The sequence below is a fragment of the Falco biarmicus genome, chromosome 15 (assembly GCF_023638135.1).
Source record: "Falco biarmicus isolate bFalBia1 chromosome 15, bFalBia1.pri, whole genome shotgun sequence".
Taxonomy (NCBI): Eukaryota; Metazoa; Chordata; class Aves; order Falconiformes; family Falconidae; genus Falco; species Falco biarmicus.
This window is the reverse complement of record NC_079302.1, coordinates 18,524,024-18,550,978: the sequence shown is the minus strand read 5'-3', so window position 1 is coordinate 18,550,978 and position 26,955 is coordinate 18,524,024. Positions and strand designations below refer to the sequence as shown.

The 26,955-nt window shown below is 42.4% G+C and overlaps 1 protein-coding gene across 4 annotated transcripts; it reads right to left on the bottom strand.

Annotated features, from left to right (window-relative positions):
* On the bottom strand, positions 1-25,123 carry RBL2 (RB transcriptional corepressor like 2). Of its 4 annotated transcripts, none has more exons than XR_008825635.1 (23): positions 24,824-25,123; positions 23,013-23,143; positions 21,594-21,794; positions 18,981-19,045; positions 14,614-14,742; positions 13,552-13,712; positions 13,391-13,455; positions 12,462-12,648; positions 11,054-11,220; positions 10,317-10,426; positions 9,313-9,416; positions 8,817-8,954; positions 8,166-8,330; positions 7,512-7,623; positions 6,617-6,889; positions 5,873-6,147; positions 5,119-5,295; positions 4,907-4,978; positions 4,420-4,537; positions 3,125-3,327; positions 2,516-2,680; positions 1,496-1,719; positions 1-1,432 (listed from the first exon to the last, which is right to left on the bottom strand). XR_008825635.1 is itself a non-coding variant. In XM_056360461.1 (23 exons), exons 1-22 carry the CDS (start codon positions 25,019-25,021, stop codon positions 1,549-1,551), a joined length of 3,387 nt encoding a protein of 1,128 aa, XP_056216436.1. In that variant the 5' UTR covers positions 25,022-25,123; the 3' UTR covers positions 1-1,378; positions 1,530-1,548. The 4 variants fall into 4 exon arrangements, 3 of the variants coding, with proteins under 3 accessions (XP_056216436.1, XP_056216437.1, XP_056216438.1); XM_056360461.1 differs by having other exon boundaries at positions 1-1,378; positions 1,530-1,719; XM_056360462.1 differs by lacking the exon at positions 24,824-25,123 and adding an exon at positions 23,415-24,165 and having other exon boundaries at positions 1-1,378; positions 1,530-1,719.
* Positions 25,124-26,955: the final 1,832 nt, after the last annotated feature.

The following is a 26,955-nucleotide window of genomic DNA, read 5'->3' as shown; positions in this document are numbered from 1 at the left end:
TGAGTTTATAAGTTCTTTATTGAAAAATACACTCGCAATATTTTCATACAAAGTAACGTAAATGGTACAGAGTAACAAGAATTGTCTGACAATTTCATAAATATTTTTACAGAGACATCTACACAATTTCTTGACTTCAGCCTTTTTGTTACGCAGGTAAGAACAAAAGATGCTTTTATGTTGCATGAATTGAATTGACAGTGGAATTAAATCCTAAGTTTTCCAATAATTCAGAGGAGCAGGAATGATTAAAAACACAGAGCTTTTAACTTTTGTTTCCTTATATAAGCTTCTGGGAATCCACGTGTGCTACGTTCTCCGTTAACGCCACCGGTGTTCCCCATTGTGTCACTGAAGCCGTCAGCTGCCCTGCTGTACCAGGTGTTAGTATGTTTAATGCTTTCCTATTAAGTCTGGTATTTTGGAACTATTTTATAAGACAACTATAGTAATATACTTGCCGCTTCCTTATCCTGGTAGCGGGGAGAGATTTCTCCGAGGCTGCCTCATTTAGTCCACTAAAAAAAACAAACCCAACCCCCTGCAAGCCCTGTCCTTTACAAACAAAGTAAAAAAGCTACATAAATGTTTTAAGAGCTGGACCCCACCGTCCTGCTGCTGAGTGAGGTGGCCAGTTCCTGACTCTCAAGAAAAGCGCGCTGCAGGAACGTTACAAGTATATAAAATTCCTCGGAAAAAGCCGACGTCCCTAGCATCCTGCATTCCTTACTGCAAAGGCACCGCGCTACAATGAAACCTTAATGCCATTTGCTGAAGAGGGGAGCTATGGGCTGTCAATTTGAAAATAAATACAAAAATCAAATTGCTTCAATACAGAAAAGACAGCTGAAGTCAGCCTTTGGAAAAAAAAAAATAATTCACATTTAGAAAGTGCCATTGCAAATATACAGCAAAACTACTCTGCCTTACACGTGGTGCTTCACAGCCCTACCAAAGTGCCACCTTTGAACGTGAGTTCACTTGAAAACATTGCACAGCTAAAACCAAGGCGTCACAAAGCTACCTACTTCTGTACAGGGCGCCCCAGCAGCGGAGCAGAATGACATGATGGGTGGCAGGGGCACACGGCACATCCCGGACAGGGAAAGGATCCACTCGGCCAGCTTCCTTCGGGGCTTGGAAAGGTTATTCCCATCTTCCCTTCCCAAGCAGAACTGGACTTTGCTGGAATATTACCTGTAAGCCATTGTTTTTGTGGAGGTGGTTACTGTTAAAAAAACCAAGACGCCGCTGAAGCTTGGTGCAGCGCTGCCACATGTGGCGCGTGAGTAACTTCCCAGTCCAAAGGTGAGGGCGACGGGGGAGCCCCGACACAAGCAGCGCGAGTTGACGGGTTAGAGCAAGCGGCTGTCGATACCTGTCGCAGGGGGGAAAGCTGGGTTAGGGGTGCGACCGCTCAGCTCCTTGGCCCCTTGCGGCAGCCAGAGCCTGGAGGTGGGCAAGGCAGCCGGGGCCCGGCCGGGCTCCTCGGCACGCTCTGCCCGGGCTGAGCAGCAGCGAGGGAATACCTGTGTGGGGGCACCGCGCTCAGTGGGACCCGCGGTCATTTGCTACGTCTTGTAGTCGTCTTAACAGAGCCGTGTGATTCTCCTGACAGATCCGCTTAGCTGGTGCTTCGGTACCATCTTCTAAGAGAATGCCTCTCTTCTTGGTCGGAGTTTCTCCGGTTCTAACCATGCTGTTAATTTCCTTTAGCCTCTGGAGGGAGAAAGGGGGGGGGGGGAGCAGAATTACCTCTCGTTGTTGTGATGAGCAAAACATAAAGTGAACGGCGGTTAGTTGTGTTACAGCGGGATCATGTAGGCTTTGTTCCTGGCGATCTGCGCTGTACAAGGCGCTGCCTGTGACAGACCAACCTGTTTAATCCCCGTACTGCTCGTTGCAGAGCTAGAGTACGCCAGCCCGGCTGGAGCTCAAGCGAGCCGCTTGTTCCAGCACACAGAGCTGAAGGGCCCCCTCCTGCCGCGGGAACGACCGCTGCCCGCCCCCGCAGGCGCCGCCACTGCCATCTAGAGTGAAGATGCTTCTGAGGGAAGATTCCTGCTTCATTCCTGGTGACCAGAGGTGACAGGACCCAGCCTGTTACGTATCCACCTGGTAAGTCCTTTTGTGTTAAGAGCCACTTGGAGGACTCTTTCCCCCACTAGGTAGATAAGGCATGTGACTGTATTTAATGTTCTCTCTGAGTGGTTGCCATGCCACGTAACTCACCTGTTACCTGAAAGCAAAGGGTGCCCTGGCTGCGCCTCCCCAGTCGTTCGTGTGGATCAGCGACAAGAGTAACTTTTAAAAGTACACAAGTACCTTGGACGCCTAATTGCTTTACAACTTCTCAGAGGCCTGAACTGACAGTTTGAAGAGTGTCAGGTGAAAAAGTACAGGTTAAACAGTGTCAACAGAAAGGTGTGTTGCACCACCTTCTCTAATTTCACTACCAAAAAGAAAATAGCGAAGTAAGGATTTATAAAAGCAAACTAAACCCCTGCAGTCTCACCTTAGATGGGCTGCTGCTGAAATAATAGAATATTTTCTCTCGAGGAGAGAGAGTAGACTCGTTTTTGTGTGGCGAGATGTAGACTGGGTGATTCTGGGACAGCTGGATTCTGCGAGGGGAGCCAATCCTCACAAAGGGGTAGGGCGAGAGCGGAGGAGAGTCGGTCTGCACAAGAGAAAATGAAAATCACGTGATGGTTGGTACCTGGTCTCGGGTGTTACTGCAGTAAGGCTTTAGTGAGTTGGTTGCCTTAAACACAGTTTAGTGTTTTTCTGCTGGTGCCATACCATCCGTTTTTAGAACGGATGCAAGTTTTGTCATGTTCTTAGGCCAGATTAGTATTTTCTTAATTTACTTTTCTGACCCTGTCTGAGGCTGGCAGTTGATACTGCTCGGTGCTGTCTATTTCATCCAGGAGGAAACGGCAAATTGGCATTGAAAGTACTTGGTGTTTTAGCAGCACAGTCTGCCCTTGAGGTGAAATTACTGTCGTAAAAATATAACCCTTTGAATTTGCTTACGGTGAGGTTAGCTCAGAGTATTTTACTGCACGTACATTACAAAAAACCCCAAACGAATTACTAATGAAAAGCACGGAATTTAACTTACTGCATTTGAAGTATACTTCAGGGCAAATTCTTTAATCTGCTCGATATAGATGTTGTTGTAGAATTGTATAAGATCCCCGCGCTCTTCCTCCTCTGTGTCACTGTTGGCACCTGTCAGCCGGGTCGGGGTGGGGGGCGCGCTGTTGGGGTGCGGTACGGGCAGGGTGCTGCTGGAGCGCATCACTGGGCTGGAGTCTCTGCTGGCTGCCGAGAGGAGCGCAATCCCTCTGTTACGCAGCCACAGCTGCCCAACGCGCCCCGGCCCCTCCCCCCCAGGCACGCAGCCGCGCTGGGGTCCTGCACCGCAGTAGTGACCGCGAGCCCGGTGTCAGTGTCAGCGACGCTAATTCTGTTCCCTTAGCATCTTCCCTTACAAAAAAGCAGTCTGGTGTTCGAGACCAACCACCTGCTCTGCAGGTGTACAGAAACGTGTTTGATTTCTAACCTCTGCCTGGATAAACTGCAAGTGGCTTTTCTGCATAAGCGTGAGTTTCGTCACGATATAAGCAGAGCTGAAACGCCATTTTCCAGGCATTTGTGCTATACTTCCAGGAGCTGGTCTCGCTCGGTGCCAGCTGGCACAGCCTCGGGTAGGGAACGGTAGTCTTTTTCAGCTAGTAGTAGAAATACTTGGCTTAGTAATACTTCCTGCTGGTTTAATGTGGGAAGTTGCAAAATAGATATCATTATTTCCTCCCCTCCCTGCCGCCTCTCTGTGACAGAAAACATCAATAGCTACAGTTTATACTGCCGTCTATTTAAGTAAAGTGGGGGTAGGAGTATACAGCATCACTTACGTGCTTTCCTGTATAAATGTTATTTCAAGGAAAATGTGTCTGTTCAAATACCAGGGAAAGAGTCTTCAGGGATGTCAGAGATGCCCCAACAGCTGCTGCGGGTGGCTGGGCTGTTGCGGCTCTGCCGTCAGCCAGCTACTCTAAAGGAAACTGCTGCAGCCGCAGGAAATAAAAGCGGCCGAACGCGGGCTAGCACTCATTTTCTTGCATGCTACAAAGACACCTGCTTTGGCGAACAAACTGAACTCGGGGAGTCGAGGCCAGCTGTCACGGTAAACTCTTGATGTAAGCACATGTCGTGGATTCAAAACTGTCAATGTGGGTGTAATGCTAAGCTTGAATTGCAGCAACTTTTAAATGTTAATGATATATTCCTAATTGGGTCCAAGTTTACCAAAGAAGGAACTGTTTGGGGTGGGGTGACATAAAATCCCGCTCTTATGCACACTGCTTTGGAAATGGAATTAAAACCAAACATCTGGGATGTGGAATCACTCACTTCTTTCTTTGTTTCTTTCTTTACTTCTGTCTGTAGGCGAGTTCTGCTGGCTATTGCTGTCACTGCTGCCAGAGCGGCACCGGCGTCTCCTGCCTTTTATCAGGACACTCCGATACACCTGCGGGGAAAGAGAGGAGCGTGGCAAAGGCAGGATGACTAGATACGCAGTTACATACTCTGGAAAGAACAGTCTGCATCACATTGTCTCCCTTTTAGAAACTTATTCCTTCTTGCAGAAAATACAGCCTCCTAACGGGCGTATTATCCGATAGGCACTGCCTCCTTAGGTTCTAAGTAAAGACCTTTCCTGTTGTAGCTATGGTTTAGCATACAAAGCTTTCACTGGTGCAGGATTTTGGAGGAGAATGGCTCGCAGGCTGCATTTATTTAATGTCAAACGTTACTTCAAAAAGTGATCCGTTCCTGAAATAGAACCAAGGCATTTAATAAAGCTGCTACCACATGGCGTAACGCCAGCTGTACTTACATGGCTCTTGGCTTGCGGTTGTGTCCGATAGCAGCGCATAATGTTCTGAAATGATCTGTCCTCCTTAGTAACCTAAGGGGAGATGAACAGGACAGGTTCGTAGTGTCTTTGTGGTTTGCTGTCTGGGGCATTTTTGAGGAATTGTAGTCTTTGGAATACTAAGTCTTAAAGTTTTGGGGGTTTTTTGCTTGTTTTCTTTATTCACGCCTTACCTTAGCCATGACATAGATGGCACACATCAGCAGCTGATCCAAATGTCTGTCCATCATGATTTCAGGGCAGTGCACCAAGGAATACTCGAAACACGTCCAGATCTTTTTCCGCAGGTCGTCAGATACATCGAGCTTGACACAGAGATCCCTCAGACGAACGCTAGCTAAATGATACACCTGTTGAAATGGAAGCTGTGCTTAGGGCCACAGCCGTCCTGCTTTTCTTACCCGGCTAGAGAGTGGCTCAGCCTCGCACACCCTGTGGAACTCGTGCAAGTGAGAAGCCAAAAGAAGAGTCACTAAATATAACTTTTTGGCTTACAAGACGCAGACATTCTCGGTACCGGTATCGATGCTAAGAACAACATTTGTTTGAAACTTAGGAATGCTGAGCTGTCCTGCCCACAGGAAGGGCACTGCACAGCCTAGAGAAACCACGGTATCTCAGAGGTGAATTTCTTCCTTTTAAAGAGCCTTAAAGAAAACGGACACCTTCGAGTACCTGCTGGCCAAGAACATAATCTACGTCACAGGTAGTGATGCAGTAGCTGAGGTGACGGGACTCCTTTGCTAGCGAGAAGGTGCCTGCGTAAGAAAACTGCTCCTCAGGTAGGTGTGTGAATAGACAAAGGGCATAGATTAGCTCCGAAATGGAACACGCTCTCAGTACTACTAATATAAGCATATCATTTAAAATCACTGCAGGCTTACTGAAATACAAACTAAGCAAAGCACAAATTAGATCAAAAAGTACCTTTCTAAAGAAGAGTGACAGTGAGCCCATCTTCCGAGGCCTGACGGATGTGGCAGTGGTAAATGGCTGGGTTTGTCTTTGCTCTCCGGGCGAGATCTGCTGCACGGTTAGCTGGCCGGGTAACTGCAGCGTCGCCCCGCTCATCGGGGGGTTCAGGGTCCCAGCAAGCGCCTGGGCGCTGAGAGGCTGGATGGGACCAGAGACAGCTTGAGGCTGCGTACCTACGTTCACTTGCACTGGGAAGAAAGTTATTCCTCCATTTTCATTGGCAATACCTGTAGTTTAAGAAAAAAAGAGTCCAAAGTAAGAGCAGGTTGGGGTGGTTTAATTTTGTTTGGTTTTTCGACTAATTCAGTAATTCTTTTATTAGTTGCTTATAACTATATTTAGCGTATTATATATGAAATTGTTTTGTTAAAATACTCTGAATTTTCCACATAAGGAGATAAGATAATGAAATTGGACCAAGTTTTTCATGCTAATACAACTTTTATCCTATGCCAGTTGAGAAAGGAAGGCTTACTGAAATAACTGGTTTTTATAAAATAGACATTGGCAGCCAGAAGTTCCTGGGTTGTCTCTAAATTCTGCTCACCTAGTCAATTTTTCCCCACTATGAATCCTTAAGCATACTTCTTTTTTCTCCCCCCTCCACTGGCAGACTGTTCCCCCCTCTCCCCCTTACTGTGTCCTAATACTGTGATGGGAACAAGTCGAATAATTTGGCTGTGCTTTTTCTCTCACCTTGTACTGGTATTGTCACAGTTTGCCCATTATTGGCTGTGACGGTGGCAGTGGCCACTGTAACCAGCGTCTGGCCGGGCACTGGAGTCACGGACATTGCTTCGGGATTCATGTTCTGCACTGGCACGGTGTTTACCACGGGCTGTTGGGAAACTCTTACTGGAGTTCCACTGTCAGAGTTGTTGTCGTTGTCAACAAACAGTCTTCTCCTTGTAGGATTGGCGGCAGGAGAACTGTATCTGTCATACAGGGTAGTCGGAGAGGACGACAGGCCTGTGGATGAAAACACCCCCCCCCCCTCGGTGTAGTTGGCTCTTGTTGTATAATCCCTTATTAGACAAATATGTGACAGAAATCTAATGAGAAACAAACTCCGTCCTGCAAAGCTCTTCAGGAAATATTTTTTTTTAAATTCCTTATGTCTACATTTGTGGCTTACAGAGTGCTTTTAGAGGCAACTTAATCTCAAGTAATGCTTTGTTTAATACTTTTCTAACCTAAACATATTATGTTTCATTTTTCCAGAAGAAAATAGTTTGAGACTTCACATAACTAAATATACAGTGGAACTTCTACTCTGGTATAACAGCAAAGCAACCTGTTCAAGTGCTACCTATTAGAGCACAAGTAGTGTATAAATAAATAGCATATGTATGTATACATATGTATATATTATATAATGTTGACGTAGCTAACTGTTCTGATGTGGTGTTTTCAGGTGGTTAAGACAAATGCACTCAGTATTTTGTTCACACTGAAACCATGTGACTTGCAATGGAAATACCATTTATGAATGTGTTTGCAATGAACTGTACGTTGACATTAAAGCAGCCTCCTTGCTGTGCACGACTTAGACCACGGCTTTAATTTTTAAATCTATGAAGCTTAGTCTCACCTTTTCCTAGGCCTCCAGTTTCAGCACGAACCTCATTTATTCGTCTTGGTGTCAATGGTGAACCGACAACACTGTTCCCAGCAGATCTCTCAAAGTACTGAGGTGGCATTACCTAAAATATTTATACTCCTATTAGAGTGTCTGTATCACACATGGACTACATAACAAATTTCTAAAAGCTTCTGTACTACAGATTTTGAACAGTGAAACAGTATGGGGGGGGAAAAATAAAAATAGGAATGCTGAAAAACTTACAATAAAGCCTAACTAAGACTTTGTTGTGACTGTACTACTCCAGAAGATACAGTACTGTAATAATCTTTCTGTGCCTACAATAAAAAGTCTGGACTTTTTACCACATTTCTGCCTGTCTAGTAATTTTTTCACATGTGAGTGACTGGTTCAGCCGTCCCAGTTTGGCCACAGTAAATGGATGTAAATGCAGGGTGAAAATCATCTCAGCTGGATCCCTCCGTAGAGATGTCCCCAAACAGACCGGAGCACACTCCGTCTGCTGTTTTCTCTGCACTGGTTAGGTTGCAGGGTGAAACTGAAATCTGGACAGCTGAAGCCTCTCTTTCAGGGGGTAACGTCTGCTCTCTACCCTCCTCTCCAAATAGAAAAACTAGGTAAAACACTGCAAAAAGTCCTCACCTCTTCACAAGTAGGAACTTTGTTTTCATTCTCTCTGATTCTGTCCCACAGTATGGATTCCTGTTTCCATGCCATACTTTCTAAGATCTGCTCTTCGATATGATTAAGGTGTTTTACCACTTCCCGACAAAGGCCGTCCTCTGCTCTAATGAAAACCTCAATTACCTGTAAGGCAGATAATCGTGATCCACATGACGTACTTGTTTCATATATTTCTTACAAAAAGATCTCATTTTAATTCCCGATATTCAAGGAAAAGAGATGATGAGAAATATTAAGGCTGCATTACGGTGACTCAGTCAGATGGTATCTCGAAGATGGGTATTTGTATCTTTCTAAACAAGCAAACATGTCAGGCAGTGTTGCGGAGCAGTTGCAACAATAGCTCATGATGAAATGATAAAGCACTAGTTTCTATATAGATACTTGGACACTGCTCCTGCATTAAACCGCTATTTTGATTTTTAAAATGCCCAAGGCACGCCCTGGAATGACAGACACCTGGGTAGTATTTTTTCAGTACAAAGAGGGGCAAAGCTGAGCATGAAGGGGTAACGTGCCAGTTAACGTCTAGGCAAGGAGATGACCTAACACAAGTCAACAGAGCACCCATGGCTTAATAAGCATTTCTAGCTGTCAAACACTTTTTACCTTATAAAAATGATAAACTGGAATGTCAAATATTTCAGTGATGAATGGGAAGTTTCCAGGTGGTTTATATGTAAAGGTAATTATCTCGAGGCAGCATGCCAGCAGAGATCTGTGAAACACGTCTTGCTCCAGGATTGCCTGCAAGAGAGGTGCAAATTGTAATGCTTAATTTACAGTAACTATAGAACAATGAAATGCTTTCTGTTCTGCAGCAACAGCAAGATTGTCAAGCTTATAAAAAGAGACGTTATCTTGCAAGACACAGAAGAGAATCCAAAAGGAGCCATCTTTAGTCATTAAAAATCTCACATGTCTTTGTGTCTGGAAACACAACTTATTTCTTGTACACTTTCCTGTTCCATTCAGGTGTACTTACAAGCTATTTTTCAGAGGTTTACCCTCCTGTTAAATAGCTGCCTAGTCTGCTTTACAACTGGTTTCCTTTTTTGTAGGTCCACCTTTAAAAATCAGGTACAATTTGATTAGTTGTCCTTACAGATAAGTCAGCATCTCCCAGTCTCCTCCTCTCCTGCTCAATGACTGACTCCAAGACCTTGTAGTACAGCACCTCAGCACGACGAAAATGCTTACTGGCAACATCTGCAGGAATTATAAATAGAAGCAATATTGTGATGTAGGATAAAATGATTATATTCTTATCTTAAGCTATAGAAATACAGCAATTCAGTAGCTTGTGTGGATTTCCATGCTGCTGCGGCTACAATACTGTCAGGACTAAACCAATTAGTCCTAGGTTAAGTTGGGAATCCTTCTCCCATGCTGCGCTGACTTGTGAATGCAGAGCAGAATAACTTACTACTGAACCCAGATTTTGAGGAAAACACCACCTGTAAGAACAATCCTTAACATTGCCGTAATATAATGTACGTATTTCAAGTTCAGAAAACACAATGAGAAGTTATGCCTCTGTGGAACCAACTTGCACTGTGCAACAGAAAACACAGAAGCAACCTGCTGACAAGAACAGAGTAAAGCCTTATTAAGAAACAAGAAGCTCAAGAGCATCTTCCTTATTTTCAATCCCTCTTCACACACTTTCAACAACTTTGCAAATAATACTTTGTGTTTACACTGGCAGGATTTTAATATCCATACTAATCCACCCTTGTATGTAAGCCAAAATTGCTGCAGGATTTTTAAAGACTACAGCTAGTCAGGTTTTTCATGCCAGAAATCCACGCCACCACTATTGTATTGGAGAGACAAAGCAGTGCCCTTAACAGTGCTTTTCATTTCAGCTCTGTAGAACTGAAAGTATCATCAGATTCCAGTGATTAAAGCTAAGGCTGATTATAAAATGGTATGCAGTGTTGAAACCTGCTATGTCTTAAGAATACAGGAAAAGACAAAATAGAAGAAACACTTGTGCCAGAGCATAACCTGTAAGTGAAACTGTAAGTTAATTACAAGTTAATGGCAGAAGAGCAATGCGTTTACAGGCATTTTAATTCTTTTCTGTACAAGTAAAATGTTTCCCACCTTTGGAAAAATTACTGAATTCTCCTTCAGACTGCACGCTCTGGCAGTACACTTCATGCATTTCTTTTACTCTATTTGCAATAGATTGAGAAGGATCCCTGGAACATGCCCTGTAAATAAAAACTAAACATTGACAACATACTCTTCCTACCAAGACAAAAACCAAAATCCCACAGCTATTTTCGTAATATGATGAAAGCATGAAACTGTAAAAATATTGCATAGCAACCCCCCCCTGTATGTGCCCACCTGTACATGCACTGTAAAATGTCCATAGCACATTGTTATTATATCCATTGCAGTAAATATGCATATCTTTTTGTGACAAGGGGTAAATACTTCAACACCATTTTCCACACGATACAAAAAGTGTTTTAAAATATATTGTACCTGAAGCAACGTTTATCTGCATGGAGAATAAATTTTATTTTGCATCTCCTGCAGTATGGAGTGATTTGCTAGGTAGGAAGAAGAAAAGTCTTGAAAGTTTTGTATTAGCAGTTTGCTGTCAGAGCAGCTCAGAACCGCTTGTTCTTACAGTCATCAACGTCTTAAGGACAAATGTATCTGAATAAAGAGAACAAAATCTTTCCAAATTTAAATGTCTCGCTGGGTCCTATTTTATTCCAGAACTTCAAGACTGACTCACATTTTAAATTACACTGGTTAGCATTAATGGTTGTTATTAAAACTATTTAAAAAATAGAATTATTTGATTAGCTGGACATCAAACTTACCTGAGTATTTGCTCCAGGTTTTCACTGGGGGCATTTTTCAGTCCTGCCAGCATCGTATGAAGGCGGCTCAAACTGTACGTTGCTATGGAAACAGGTGTCACATATGGGTTGCTCTCTTTAATATACTTGCGGCCAGTCAGTGGGGTTGTAATCCTAAGTGATTTGGACTAAAAAAAACCCAAAAAATAAGCATACAAGTGTACGCTGTTATAAAACCGAGATACAGGTCACAACCTAGAAGTGTCAAGCTGTAGATTTCTTACCCTGTGTTATGATATAGGCCTGGAAAAACTGGCTAGGAATCAATCAGCGCAAACAAACAAACGAAAAAAGTTAATAGCCAGCAATGAAAGATTTCTCCGCGTCACTTGGCTGTTTCTATAAACTGAGATGATGTGACCTCACACAAACACAGATACTGGGAGTGAGGTGGGAAACAACTAGGCCAACCTGAAAAAACGCCAAAGCCCCTAGCAGCCCCCTCCCGTCCCCTGAGCACCAAAGACAGCTGTAGCTCACAGGAAAAGCATACTGAGCCAGGGTTCCCTTTCAGCAGGTGTAACTCCTGATGTGAGAAGGCCTCCTGATTAGCATTTTAATTCATTTGCATCAGATCAAGCCATCACATCAAAATAATTTAACATCAAGGATGCTCCCTCAATTAGTGTACAAGGAAAACCACTGCATCTTCTAATTATCTAACCACACAATTACTTAACCAAGAAACACTTCCCTTATTTTAACAACTACATTACATTTCGCAGTCTTTTCACCATGAAGTCTAGCTCCCAATGCTCCTCCCACTCCCCCCCCCCACACTCCTAAGTGTGTTTTACTTCTGTGCCCATACCCTGCCAGGGAAGAGGGCTCCCCAGCCCTGCCGGGACGCCCCGGAGCACAGACAGCACAAGCACTGCAGCTGCGAGCTGCTGTGTTAGGGGCCACACCGTTTCATTGCTACAGAAACCTACAGGAGTTACACACCCAGAACTACACCAGCAGAACTTCGTGGTTGATTATTTCTTTAAATAGATCAGAAGCAAAGAATTAACTCTTTGCACTGATGTTGCAAATAAGGTTATTGTGATCTTTTCTCTCCAGAATGTTGAAAGCCATCAACCAATTCTCACACTGGGAAGAGCTCACGTTAACTATCTCAGTGATCTAGACTTTTTACCCCTTTGTTCCCTGTCATCTGATAGTGCTAATAGAGCTTATATCCCTCTTTTATTTGCCTGCCTTGTGTCCTTCCTCCCTTAAGACATCTTTTACATCTTCAGGAACGTTTTGACATTCTGTACTCATAGGCATACATGTAATTTCTAGTAGCTGCTTCTCCTCGTCGGACACAGAGCAGCTCAACTTATTCTCCATATAGAAACAGCAACACAGACCGTGTCATACTCACCCTGTCAAAGTGCTGCTGCAAATTATGCTTCACCTGTACTCTTTCAGCTGTTTCCATTCCTGAAGTTGTGTTTAAGCACCTCGTGAGCGTTCCAATTTCTTCATCTGCATCCTCCCCGAGAAATATTCGCTCATCCAGATTTCCTACCGACAACACATACTCCTCGTAGGCCTTGTTGATGGCTTTGCTACAGCAGAAAGGAAAAGGCAGATACAAACCCCTCTGTATTTAGACAGTGCTTTGTTCACTTGGTTATTACCGAACACAGTTCTGGCCTGCTGGATGTCTACTTCAGAACTTCCTTTAACCCTGAATTAAGCACTGGAGTGCCTTTAAAATCTACAGTATCTCAAACGTGACAGTGGCAAGAAGGTTATTCTCCCATTATGCCTGATGGCTTGCCACTTAGTATAGCTGCACGAGGAACACAATAAAACATCGAGAATTTGTATTTGGCTGGAAACTCCTCCAAACTTACACAGCATCACATCACCATAAACTCTGCTTACCATTTTCATACTATTTCAAAGAAAGTCCTACTCATAAGCATCTCTGGGTTTATACAGAAAAAAATACCACAAAACCCCATTTTTTCCCCTCCCACTTCAAACTCATTCAGTGTGCTCCCACATCTTTTAAATACAAACACTTTGAGTTATATAATAAAAAAATATCTGAGGCAACATAGAAACATAGGAATAAAAGCAGACATCAAGTAACACCCTCCCGAGGAATCACTCCTCATTCAAATACGCCTCAGACCATACCACCTCAAAGAGAAGGAACTGAAACACAACATAACATGTAAACTTCAACAAATACGCAAGTCAGCTAGCTACTATTACTGTTAAGATACAAATAATAATGCAAGTGCAATTGTATTAGAGAGGGATGCTAATGCAAACCAAAGCACAAATACAGTGACTCACAAACTATCTCCAAAGTTCCCAGGGTCTAGAAATCCAGTCAGATTTTCATCTTTTCCTTTTAAAAGCTGCAAGGCAGATAAGAACAAAGGATGGACTTGTCAGTTCTTAAAAAGATAATGAGTAAGAAGAACTTTTTCTACATTACAAATTTAGGAACCAACCTTTTTGTCAAAAAGTTTCCGAATATATGGCTTCCAAAAATGTTCCTTTATGCCTTTTGCTTCTAAAACTAATCCATAATGTAATGAACACAGTTTTTCAATGATGCAGGGAGGATCAGAGGATACTTTATAATCCTTACTATGAAAGTCTTCGGGTAAACCTATAATTAAAAATACTGTATTATTCTATTTTGCATATCCATATCCTGTTTTCTTACTAAACTTAAATTCTATGCTGTGTAGTCTAGTTAGTGTGAAGTTAAAATAGGAAACTAATTAGTTTCCTTGAATTAATTATTAATTATATAATGCCCACTCAATTTGATAATGTTCTCGAAAGTCAATTTTTAGTCAGAGATTAAAAAAAGTTAGATACCGAGTAGTAAAAATTTAAAATATAAATTCTAACTAAAAAAATAGATCAAACTTGTGAACCAAAAGATTTATTCAAATAGATCTGAGCTAATGGTCCCGGTTCACATCCAAACCACTACAAAGTAAACGCGAATACTGTACAGCACTGAGAATGAAGTATAAGCCTGGAAAGAATTACATCAGAAATTCAACGGAAACTTCTTACCATTCATTTGCCTTTGTGGTTATCAAGCCAACCTACACTTCCATTCTTTTCAGAAAAAGAAAAGCAGCGATCCAGAAATGAGAGGAACAACCAGCTTGCCACTCTCGTATCCAAGCACTGGATCTTCCCAAGCTGCTGCCTCACGGGAACTCTCCAGTCTGACTGTCTGCAGTAACGACTGCATCATGAGGCACTCTGTCACTGCGATGTCATCAACTGAAATTCTTACTCTGGAACTTTCTTCCATGGTATTTCCATTGTAAATTAAATTCTTGACTTACTATATTATTGACAAAATTCGGTAGTCTGTTATGACATACTACATTAGTATAAATCTGTGTGGCCAGATATGCAAAATATTAATTCCCACATATTTCAAAGCAATTATTATTCGACTTGCTCTCTGCCACACAGATTCATACTAGCTTCAATAGCCTTAGAAGTTCTTGCAGGCTTTGCATAGAGAGTTTTTTCCAGCATACCTTTAAAATTAGGGTTCAGAAGTTCTTTACGGTTAGGACACTGGAGAGCATTTCCATACACTAGATCCAAAGCACATAACAAGAGGTGGTAGGAATTGACCAAGTCATCACTGATCATAGGAAAATTACCTTCAATATTAAAAAGACATACAACATTTAATTAAAATTCACATAGACTTAATATTCTTTTAACCAAGAAATTGTTGATATTTGTATTACGATCAACCATGGAGTCTTGGAAATACAGACTCTGGTGACTATAAATATCTGGATAGAAACGCAGGTAGTAAACCAGACACACACTTAATAAAATATAGCAAATATAATAGGAAAATATGTTTTCAGAAACGGCGGCAATTGTGCAGGAACTCAAATATATTGTGCTGTTTTGAAAACAAACCTTACCAAAATGTTGATAAACATGATACTGCAGACTCCCTCATGCACAGTAATCTGATTAATCAGCGAATAAATAACTTGAAGCAGTATAAACTGTATAACGCAAACTGCCTCAAGGAAGAAAAATTTGTTACCATAACTCTGGCAACACAAGCCCCACTGCCTGGCAGCGCTACGTCCTTCACAGATTCTTACTCCATCTGCCTGAAGCAGAACGTTATGCTAAAGGCGTGTTAAGGGGGAAGAATGGGTTCTGACTGAGACTTTCCCTTTCCCCAATTTTGCATCACTGTGAAGTGTTGCAAACAACTGTAACGTTAGCTAGGCTAGACCCAAGCGTTCAGATGTCGCAGAACAAGAAAGCACCACCCCCTCCGTCAGTCCCTGCCCTATTCTCCAGAATAAATCTATATTCAATGCCAAGTCAGGAGGTCATTTTTCTTTACCAATCTTTTGTTTACAAAAAATGTTGTTGGGGGCATGCTCATTATAAACAGTAATAAATTTAACTTTATATCTCTTGTGCTTTACAAAAAGAGTTAAAACGGCTGCCTCTGATCTGGTTTACAATGTAGCAAGTATTTTTTTATTTATCATCTTCCTGCAGAAAAGAATCCCTGTAACCTCTTCACTCTTATTATTACCTTTCACAAAGATCATATTCAGCTTCATTCGTCTTTTTACTGAACTCATTTAGGTTTATGATACTCCTTTAGAGGAACAGCCATAACTAAAAAGAGTCTGGTAAAATAAACTGTACCATTAATTAAAACCATAAATCACAATTCCATTAATTTCTATGCACAGCATGATTTTCTATTACTCTTTCAATACTAATAACTCTTCTACTCTCTCTTTTTTTTTTTTCCTCCTCTCTTTTCAGGTAAGCTCCAAACCACTTAGCTGAACCCACTATGAAGAACAGTTTTAAATCCTTGAAGAAATCTAACACACAGTAATAAAATCACTTAGAACACATCAAAATGTATACACGATTAAAAGATTTTTTCTGAATTACGCTGTTACTTTTCTACTAGTAACATACTATTTCGTTCAAATTTATATTCAATTTTCTGATTCCATGTCTGTTAAAAGAGAAATAATTCCAATACACATATCTGGATCTATTTAAAACAATGAAGCCTACATGAAATTTGAATTACCTGTACACATTTATCAGTTATCTGCAAATCATTAAACATTCACAGCAAAGCAATGAAAGCTAAATACAATAGCAAAATGTTAATAAATCAGAATCTTCAAGGAGTAACTCTTGTAATATAGCTTCATTTTCATAACCCTGAACTCCAGCATGGCCATTGTTACTGTCAGCCGTCAAAAATAAATCCAATTTTACAATACCAGTAGTTTCATACAAATAATTTGTCAATGACATTTCAAACAATAGCTTACTACTCCCTTTCACAGCCTTTTACTAAACAATTAAAAAAACAGTTATCACAGTGCAGCGTAATTTTTTTTCCATTTCCATTTTAAAGAAAGACAAAAGTCAAGGTAAAGAATTTAAATAGAAATTCTTAAAAACAGTACCTAAGAAATGCAGTATTGCTAAACAAAGTCACTGCCTTACTTTGCAGCGCGTACCAAAGGCACGAACAAGACCTGTACTTTCCGCCTTTGTGAAACTGAACGCAATGATCTTCAGGCTTGCAGAAATATCAGAGACAAGCCTGAACTTGCACTGATGTGCGGTTGCCATGATAAGGATTACTGCCAACCCTCTAAACACAGTGAACAACATGAATACTTAAGTGCCTTAAATGATCACCATTTAGTTTCCATTTCTGTGCTGCCACACTTGAATAAATGTACCACTAGTCATTTACTAGCTTTACAATTACTGTATGTTTTCCTTTTTTCTTGTCACATTTATTTGGGTACGTCATCAACATGGTATTCTGTACAAAGTTAATTTCTATCTGAAACTGCTCGCTAATAAACATGTAGTTAATGATGATGTAGTTCCTCAAAGATATTAACCAATAATTTGGCAATAGGAAGACTCAAAAAGTCCCTCTGCATCTTGTCGACTGTCCAGTGTACCCATAAAAGCAGGGATTTTATAGAATGGAAAAGAAAACCCTGTGATTTTTCAGAATGACCTACTTACTCTCTCAGTTGCCTAACTATGCTAAAGAGGTAAAGTCCTGACTGACTAGAAATAAAGTACAGGACCAACTCTCCCCCGGACTCAGTGGAATACGAATAGATATTTCATACTACTTGCGAGCGCTATACTGGACTGAAGAACAAAAAGAAAGAAAAAAAAAGAAAAAACCCAACAATCATACTGTTTGAGGGTTGCAAGCAACCAACTTGTTTAGGAAAGGTTCCTCTTCCCCAGTGAAGTGGAATTTGCAGCCTACTGGAAAACGGCATCTTCTACATAAGATGCAATGTTCAGTACCGCACTCGTGCAGTACCACACCCCTCTTGATCCTTGCCCAAAGACGTGGTGGTGAGGGTCCAAGTAATGTGGCCAGTACCTTTTCCTAAAGGGAGTTGCTGGCAACCCCCTGCAATGTGGTACAGTGTAGAAAGAAAGGCTAATCTGTGTTGTACAAAACAAGTGCCAGATAATTCAATATTGTAACAGTCTACTCTGTCCTATCCTCAAAAGCAGCCAATTAAGGAAATTACAGCACACTGCAGGAATCTTAACACTGATTCACTTCTAAATCGGAAAACAAACACCCCACCACACACCTCAAAACCAAACCAAAACTCCTTTTATCCCTTTCTTTTAGAAACGGAACTGTTAGTTTTCTTCTACTAGAAGTTATGGTACGGACAAATGTAAAATGTCTCTGGAAATTATCGATGGACCTGAACCTACAAAGGCATTCTTTCAGTGAATGTAAATCTTGTCTTTATTTTCCTCAAAACACTCTCCTATACAGAATTCCCAGCGAACACCCATCTAAGCAGTACTTGAATAAAGCCCTAGGTATGCAGAAACTCTTTAAGACACAGGTTTAGTGAGGGAAGACTTCGGACTACATGTGGTATGACCGGACAACTTAGGCCTAAAATAAAGACTTAATCTCGTTCCCTCCTGTGGCTTTTTCTCCATCAGTCATTATCAAGAAAAACTGTGAAATCCTCTACTATTCTTATTAGGTTTAAGGCTGCTATTATGATAAAAGTTGTATATACGTTGCAATATATTGTCTGTTCATTGCATTATTTCTACAGAAGCATACTAACAGAGGACCCCCTCACATCTTCCAAAGGAATCTCAGTCTTCAAGTCAGCCATTTCTGTATATAGTGCTATGTCCCAAAACCAAAAGAAAATCACCCTTGCAAGACAGGCGTGTGCAGACCTATTTAGTAATGCATATAGTTATTTGGTACAGTTGCCGTGTGCTCATTTTTTAAAAAGGTAGGGGAGCAAACAGGCTATCAAAAGAATTAGAACGCTGTCTGTGATACTAGCAGGAAAGTATACAGATCTAGCATTTTAGGATAAATTTTTAGTAGGTTGTAGAAAAAAATTCATTAAATATTTTCAGTGTTGCTGGAAAGGTAGGAGGAATTCAAATATTCTTTGTTCCCAGTAAACATACATATACACCTTATGTTAATTACAACAACATCTAAATATTAATTCACTAAAATGCTAAGCTAATTTTTCTCCGTTGAATTACAGCATAAAACTTCTCAATACTGGTAACTTTGTATAAAATGTTCCATATAAAAGCCACCTATTAATTGATTGCATATAAAAGCAAACTGTTTGGTCATATGGCTCACCCTACAAGTGTGGTAAAACAGAGACCTGGGGAAATTAAGACGAAATTCATTACTTCGGGCTGTTCTGAGAAGGCTCCTTCTCCAAAGGCATTTCTTAATTCAGCAATGCTTGCACCTATTCAGTATTCAAGGACTGATGTAATGACTAACAAAACCAGGTTTTCTGGATTTAATCCCTTTCAAATCTCTTACCTTTTGCATGAACAAACAGCACCCAGCAAAACTGGAAAACTTCAGTCACAGTACACGGTTGTCGCCTTTTGGGGAAAAACACAGCAAGACGACACCCAATAAGCTCCATGAATTAAGACCAATAGAACATCACACAACGTTCAATCGTTCCAAAAGAAAATTAAGTGTTACAATAGCGTGGCCAAAATCTTACACCCTTCCAACAAAAACCTCACTAAAACAAGCTGCACACTGGTTTAGTGCAGGCACAAAGTGGAAGCCCAGTCTCAGCGTGCACGTAATGATTCAAATACCACTACAGCAGATTCCATTAAAAGTAGGCCAAGACTTGAGCAGAAAATCACTTTAAATTTAAATATGGCTCGCCTAAACGTTTCCTTTTAAGACAAAAGTGTGATCTGAGTTCCAAAGAACAGGCAAATATCTGTATTAAAATCTACAGAAAATGTTATTTCTGCTTTTGCTTACAACAAACGGTACATAATATAGTCAACTGAAATAGTTTGAGAACCACAGTTGAAATTCCTTCTTCATAAGCAACCTCAGCAATATAAACATGTGTACAGGTTCCTGGAGGAACACATCACACAGTGTGTGTTTATATTAATATATTCACACAGGCAAAACTTTCAGAACTGTGTGTCATCTATATACTGATGTAAAGCATTTTGTATAGAACTTTATATAGTATAAAGAATTTCAAAATATATTAAATTTTATCAGAACCAAGTTCCTCTGCTTGTCTTAGTTTTAAATACTTTCAAACAAAATAAAACTCATTCATGAGGACTGCTCTTAAATCAAAAGTTTTGCAGCTATTGAGGATTTGTTATTTCTTAATACTATCATGTATAACATACTGGACAGTTTTCCTAAATCTCTTGCCTACTTTCGTATTACTGGCTAGTAAGTTTGGTTTGTGTTCTTCGTAACATATTAATAAACATAAATAAATAAATAAATAAATAAAGACAGAACAAAAAAACCCACCAAAAGACTCCCCCAGCACTGATTCTTATAGCTTCACAGCATCATTCCTTGTTTCCACATACCATGTTATACCATATCCCTGGAAGTGCTATTTCATATATCGCAGCTCATCCCCAGGGCGGCAGAACATTAGAGCAGCAAAGAAAGAAGGTGGCACAGAGATGTTTTGCCCAATATTATCTCATCCCTTCTAGTTTTTTTTTTTTTTTAAAGTGCATTTTTTAATTTAGATTGTAAAATAGGCATGTGAGCCTCAAAACCAAGCAGCATTTGCACAATGTAAACAGTTTTTATCAGGTTTCCTGTTTCTAGAAGCATTGCTTGCTCCATAAGACTGTATTCAGTATTATTTATTTCATCCAGTATTATGTATTTAAGTTGGAAATTATTTCATTAAGGCCTAATTAATTCATGGTGAGGCCATAGTCTTTTCCATTTCTCCAGTAGTTTAATCAGCCTTAATCTTTTATTTTCTTATTGCATCAGGTTATGCTAAGTATGGTATTAAACGTCAAAATTAACCTGCATTTCACCCCAAAATAAGTAAGTATCATCTTCCAACTTAAAAATTACTTCACACCTTACTATCCAAGCTAACCAGCTAGAAGGGTTTACTCTAGTTCTAATCATAGAATTACATACACACCATATTTTAATTTCACCATTATATGCAAATATTGATCTCAATACATAACTCTATTCCATCTATAGTCCAATGTGATTTTACTCACCTTTTGCATTCTCCAACAAAATTACTTAGGAACAATCCTGTCTTTTATTATAGATTCAAACACCTTAATGCCACTAAGTGATGCTAAGTGAATCTAAGAAGAAAATCACTAAGAAGAAAAAAAAGCCAAAACCCCCACCTAGAAATAGCCTGTAAATGCTAGAAAAAGAAAATAATAAAACCAAAACAAACAAACAAACAAACAAAAAAAAACCCCAAACCAAAACCCCCTCAATATAAAAGCAACCAAAAAAACACAGTTCACAGCAGCAAAGACTAAAGAAATAATGAAAGGGAATAAATCAGTCTCTACTAACTACCAGGAGAAATGACAAGCCAGGCTAAGTGCTGGCACAAACAGATGAAATCTTGTTAAGATCAAAATAACCAGAAAAAAATGCTAGCACTAATTTCCACAGCACCTCTAATATGAACAGGAACAAAGAAACAAAGCTTCTACAATAAAGTAAAATATCCAGAAGATCTGCATTGATGAAGACGACTATGGGAATGAGTAGGCAGTGAAACAGACCGAGTTGTTCTATGAGCTATTGAGGCTATACAGATCATACAGTGATCAAATTCTTCCAGCCTTTCTCAGCTTAGAAACACTAATGTTACACTCGTCTACAAACTGATTTTAATTCCCTGCCCCCTCCCCCCCAAATCATAGAAACTTAGCAGCTGTGGGATTTCCTGCACCTTGTCATATCTGAGAAACTGAAAAAAAAACGATTCAAAAATTACTGTGAGCCAGGACACAGACCAATTCCGATATTATAAATAACGGCTATGAAAATACAGTCAAAAATACAACTAAAACAACCAGTGGCTTTGTTATATTTTTGTAACAGAAATGCTCTAAAATCAGGCTGGAAGTAACAGGAACGTACCTCTGTTTCCTTCCTCTCTGTTGACGAGGTTGATCTTCTTGAGGATATCTGAAAATGTCCTGAAATATGGGCTCGTACTTCTTAAAAATTACTGCGGAAACTGTAAAGTTTCTCTCTAATCTCTCAGTTCGTTCTCTGAATTGGGACGGTAGATTTGCCATGTCTTCCCACTTTTTCATCTTGTTAAAAAACTCGATCAAACTGAAAATACCAAATGGGTTAGATGTGAAAAGCTTGTTTTCCTGCAGAAATACACATTCTCCACAAAATTTCTACTTCCCAAGGTACTGATAAAAAGGTGGTATTGCAAACATGACAGTGTACCCTCAGCTAGTCCTTCACCCATAACCTATGAACTCAGACAGCTCACAGAATATTTATAAAAATATCTATAAAAATATAAAAATATAAATCCTCGGCTGATGACCACGTTAACTATAATTCACAGTTCCGGCTTTTTCTCAAAGACATAATCAACTCCAACAGATTAAAAACAGATTTCCCTCATTTTTTTGAATAATTCATTAACTTAAATAAAACAAACTCTGAATTCTACAATGCTAAAAGGATTCTACAAAGTATGAATAAACCCTAAGTTTCAGTAAATTTCACTCCATTAATCTGGCTTTCATTTATTTTTCACTCTTCTTTTTTCTACACCTACTTTTTCAGTCTTACTAGTCTTTGATGGCCCAGATCACAGAAACATTTTATCCACATTCAGTTTGCTGAATTTCTGATTCAGGGGGAAAAAAACATTAAGTTTTTAAAGAAACACTTTTGCATTGTTTAAACCGATAGCAGTGCTCCAACACTAAAGGAGATAGGGAGAAAAAGTACATAAGAACATTCCCGCTCCAAATCTACTAAATTGTTACAAAACAATCAGATTGCTAATAAATAAAGTCAACTGTTTTAGGAAACTGCTCTTCTTGTTTTGTAGATATAAATATTTGATACAAACTTGTTTGTCAGATTCTGACACCACTGCAATTTCATAAAGCAAGTAAAACTTCAGTCTTCTTAAAAAAAAAAAAAAAAGAGAGAGAAGAGATAAATTGTGTGCCTATTTTCACAATCAATTAAAAAAGGTTTCTCATGCGAGAAGTTCACACTTTGCACACTCTTCAAAAATAGGCTATTACTCAGGGACCAGTTTCTTTCTCCTTTGAGACAGGGAATCAATCTCCGATTTTGAAAACCAGTGTTTCTGCAACACGGTAATGACCAAATGAAAGTGTCTTACTTGTGTGGCAACGAGCTCTAACACAAAGATTCCAGTGATATATATATTCTGCCTGTAAAAGCAGGAAACTAGAAAGACATTTAGCCTGCGTTCTCAGTTTCTAAATTTCATAAGCTGATAAGCAATCTTCAAAATTTTGTAAGTGTGTAAAAATTAGCAAAAAGAAAAGTTACCTTTGTTCTGAACAGCGCAAAATTCTGGTTAAAGATACGTAATTTCCCTCAGCTGTCCCTCTGCTCACAGTTGGAACTGCTTTTCTGCAAGCCACGTACAAGGCACACGCTAGCCAGTGCAGATCATTTCCCTGTGAATTAAAACATCAGGCATCTAAAAGACTTCATGGAAAACACCCCTTCCAGATATGCACCTACCATGGTGGGGGGGGGGAAGGACCAGAGGGGAAGGACCAGAACTGCGTCCTAAAGAAATCAATTTCAACCAGTAACAAAGTTGATACCTTGTTTCAAAGTTCTCTTTAACTACTTTGTGTTTTCAACTACAGGGAAAAACAAGGGCTTAAACAGATACTTAATACTGAACAGTGTCACTGCTACAATTACATAGTTACTAGTTACCTTCGTCAATTTCACACTTGACCCAAAGTTTAACAATATATTTTCGGTGTTGCTCTTCTCCAGTAATAAGGTTTGAACTGCTGCTCTTCTATAACGTTTTGTACTGCCTTGGCCTTCAAAAAAATATTATTAAAAGCTCCAGTTCCTTGCTGTCAGAACATTTTTCTGCCGTGAACAGGCAGCGGGAACGGAAAAACGTAGTTTCCGTTTTTCTCTGTATTGCACACCACCACCATTCCTCGGTCTGGTACTTAAAGAGAGAAATTAATTCCAACGAAAACCTTTCGAATCATACTCTCCGTCTTCGGTTTAAAAACCCATATGTTTTAATGGGAAAAAGACAGTTAAAAAACCGGGGCACAGAAGGCTGAATTCGACGCCGTGGGTTTCTCGGGCTATGCGGTGTCACAGGGCCAGACGAGCAGAGGCTTTTAGCAAAAGGAAAGTTTTATTTCTGAGCTTCCCAGCCCCTTCCCGACGGTGAGGCAGCGTGACAGAGGAGGTGCCCGCAGGCAGAACAGCTCCCTCGGGCCGAGCACACGGCCCGGGCACGGCAGGGCTAACCGCTCCCGGTGTGCCAACGGCCCGGCTGCGGCAAGGGGAGCCCCGCAACGCCCCGAACAGCCCCCGGGGGCCGAAGGCGGGCCGCCACCCTCAGCGCCACCTTTACGTTTAAAACGCCACCCGGTAAAAGGCATCGCCCAAACAAAACTGCGTCACGTCATGTCACCGCTTTAAAGAACGATGTTACCAACCCCGCCCGCCTTCGCCCGCCTGCGAAGTTCTGCGCCGCGATCGCGCAAAACCCCGTTGGTTCTAATTGAGCCGAGAGCACCTAAGCGGGCAGGGGGCGGCCCCGGTAACCCCCCACCGGGAGCCCCGCACCGCGCCCGGCAGCTGCGCCGCTGGAAGCAGAAGCACCACAGCCATACGATCGCGTTTGGTTTTAACGCCTTTTTACTGCTACGGCCGGGAATGGTGGTTGTTTTGGCTTTTCCCCCGGCCCAGAGCCGGGCAGCACGGCCAGCCGGCAGCGCCCGGGCCCGCGGCAGCCCCGCTCCCCGGCGGGCATGGGGGCCGCTCACGGCGGCGGCGCCGGGGGAACGTCCCTCCTCCCGCGGCTGAGGCGCGGCCCCGACCGGGGGCTGGCGGGCCGGGGCCGGGGGCTGGCGGGCCGGGGCCAGCTCTGCGTGGGCGGAGCGGACGGGAACGTGCCCCCTCTCGGTTGCGAGCGAAGGCCCGAGCGGTGTGAGGGAGCGGCCGTTGCGCCTCAAGAACCGTCCCCTTCCCTCCCCCCCGCTTAACTCTCTCCCTCCCGCTGCGCTGACCGACCAGGGCCGCTCACCTTGGCGCGGCCGATCCCCCCGCCCCGCCGCCGCAGCGCGACCGCCAGCCCCGTCGCCCCTCACCTCCAGGGTGTAGTTGCGCTTCATGCTCTGGTAACTGAGCCAGGCCTCGGAGCGAGCGCGCTCGTCCATGTTGAGGCTGCTGCAGAGCTCCTCGTAGCGCTGCCGGGTGTCCCCCTCCTCGGCCGGCGGGGAGGGGGCGGTGGCGGGGGGCGCGCCCCCGGCCCCCGGCTCGGCCTCGTCCTCCTCCTCGCCCGGCATGCCGCACCCCGGCGCTAGGGGGCAGCGCCGCCCCGCCGCACACCGCGCTTGCGCCGCTGCCCCTCGGCCTCGCGACGCGCATTCGAATCCAAACACCCCGGCGCCGGGCCCCGCCCCCGCCCCCCGCCGCGCCCTCTCATTGGGCGGCGGGAGAACGCCCGCCCCGCCCGCGCCCTCGCTGCGCGCAGGCCCAGCGCGCCCCCCACCGACGCCACGGCCCGCCCCGCCGGGCACGCACTGCGCCCTGCTCCCGGCATGCAGCGCGGCCGCCCCTCAGCGCGCGCGTCACGGCGGCCCGCGCCCCGCCCCGGTGACCCACCGCCCTGAGGGGAGGCGGGCGCGGCCCCGCGGCGCGGCTCGGCCGGGGCCTGACACGGAGCGGGCGGTTACACCCAGCACGGCCCGGAGACCTTCGTGAGCCTAAGAAAAGCGCGGGTGCGTGGTTGTCCTCAGAGAGCAAATGCGGCGGAAAGAGGAGGGGGATTGAGTTCTGGTGGAGGCAGCTGTGCAGAGCGCAACGGCGTAGAAACAAGGGCAGTCAGTTCTTCAAATAAACTTGAGGAGTTTTAGACTGTTACTAAGAGAAAAAAATAAACGGCTGCACAAGACAAAAAAATACACAAAAGTAACTTGGGTCAAAACGATGCTTTGTTGAGCCAAAACTTTTACAAGGCTGTCCCAATAACGGGGTGGGAATCAGGCGATTTCCGTTTCCAAAGGACAAACAGCATCTCATCAGAAAGAGACAGCAAGGGCGGCTGCTGGAAGGCCCCACGGGGCAGCGAGGAGGGGCCCCAGAACAGCTTTAAGGAGAGGTCGGGCTTACAGGAGCTACAGTGAAGGAAGGGAGCAGCAGAACAGCACTTTTTTAATAGAGATTTATTGTCTATGCCTCTTTGCTTTTGTACTGCTAGCATTTCAAAGCTAACAACAGTGACACCTTTGTGGGAAAAAAAAAAATGTCAAGAAAAGGTGATCTGGCGAACCTGAAATATTTTGCAGGACACAAGCACGCACTTTCACCCCACAGCGATGGCACCAGACTGCGGCAGAAAGCCCAAGATGAGAATGGCAGCGGGGTCTCCCGCTGCCTGCAGCCCCCCGGCCTGCCAGGGACAACTTGGGCACCTTGCCCATTTCAGTGTACCATTAAAAACTAAGGGTTAGGCTGTTATCTGATGTCTTGGATTTTTATTTTAACATGGAGGAGCTGTGAACTTTGCGGTAAGGTAGCAGCTCCTCTGAGGTACCCAGGACATTTATAGGATGCTGTCTGCTACCCCCAAGTCTGTATATAATACCATAGGGCTTTTCTGTTAAGCCACATTTACAGTATTTGTTAAAGCAGAAAGCAGCAATAACTTACTACAGTATTTTACCTTCTACGGAGAAAACACGGATCTACTCTTTTGAAATCATTTGGACACCTAAAAAAAGAAATAAATGTAACAACCCCCCACTGTATAAAAGATAAAGCCTAAGGTTAAAGGTGAAGTGGTTATGCTGTGGTTGTACCTACATACTTTCCTGTGGGTTTAGGCATCCAGACTTTATAAATAAATAGTTCCACTTGACTGCTTCTGTGTAGAAGACTTGAAAAAAGGTATTTTTTTCATTTAATGGTCTACTGAAAAGTTAAGAAACACTTTAGACATAATAGACGCTTAAATCTTTTTCATCCCTGAGGACTTAACTTCACTTGTTCGTCCACTTAACCTCTCCCCCCCTTTTTTCCCCCCTTACAAAGAAGCAAGAATTTTATTCAAGACAATAGCAATGTTCAACATGAACACTGAAATGAAGAGATATCCTCATTTGGCATGTTAATTTGAATTATTTCCACTACTGGATTCCATATTATATCTACCAATATTCTAAGTCACTGCCACCAATGCAAAACTCCAATGGAGACAGCACATGCACCCTCTCAGCCT

What these genes read in the sequence shown, in the direction of transcription:
- RBL2 (XM_056360461.1), bottom strand. Translation starts at nt 25,021, where the DNA reads ATGCCGGGCGAGGAGGAGGACGAGGCCGAGCCGGGGGCCGGGGGCGCG. An exon ending in TCTGAACCCTAATTTTAAAG is followed by an intron (nt 13,713 to 14,613) that starts GTATGCTGGAAA and finishes TTTTAATTATAG; the next exon opens with GTTTACCCGAAGACTTTCAT. An exon ending in AGAAAGAAACAAAGAAAGAA is followed by an intron (nt 3,328 to 4,419) that starts GTGAGTGATTCC and finishes TCCTCTCGGCAG; the next exon opens with CCAGCAGAGACTCCAGCCCA.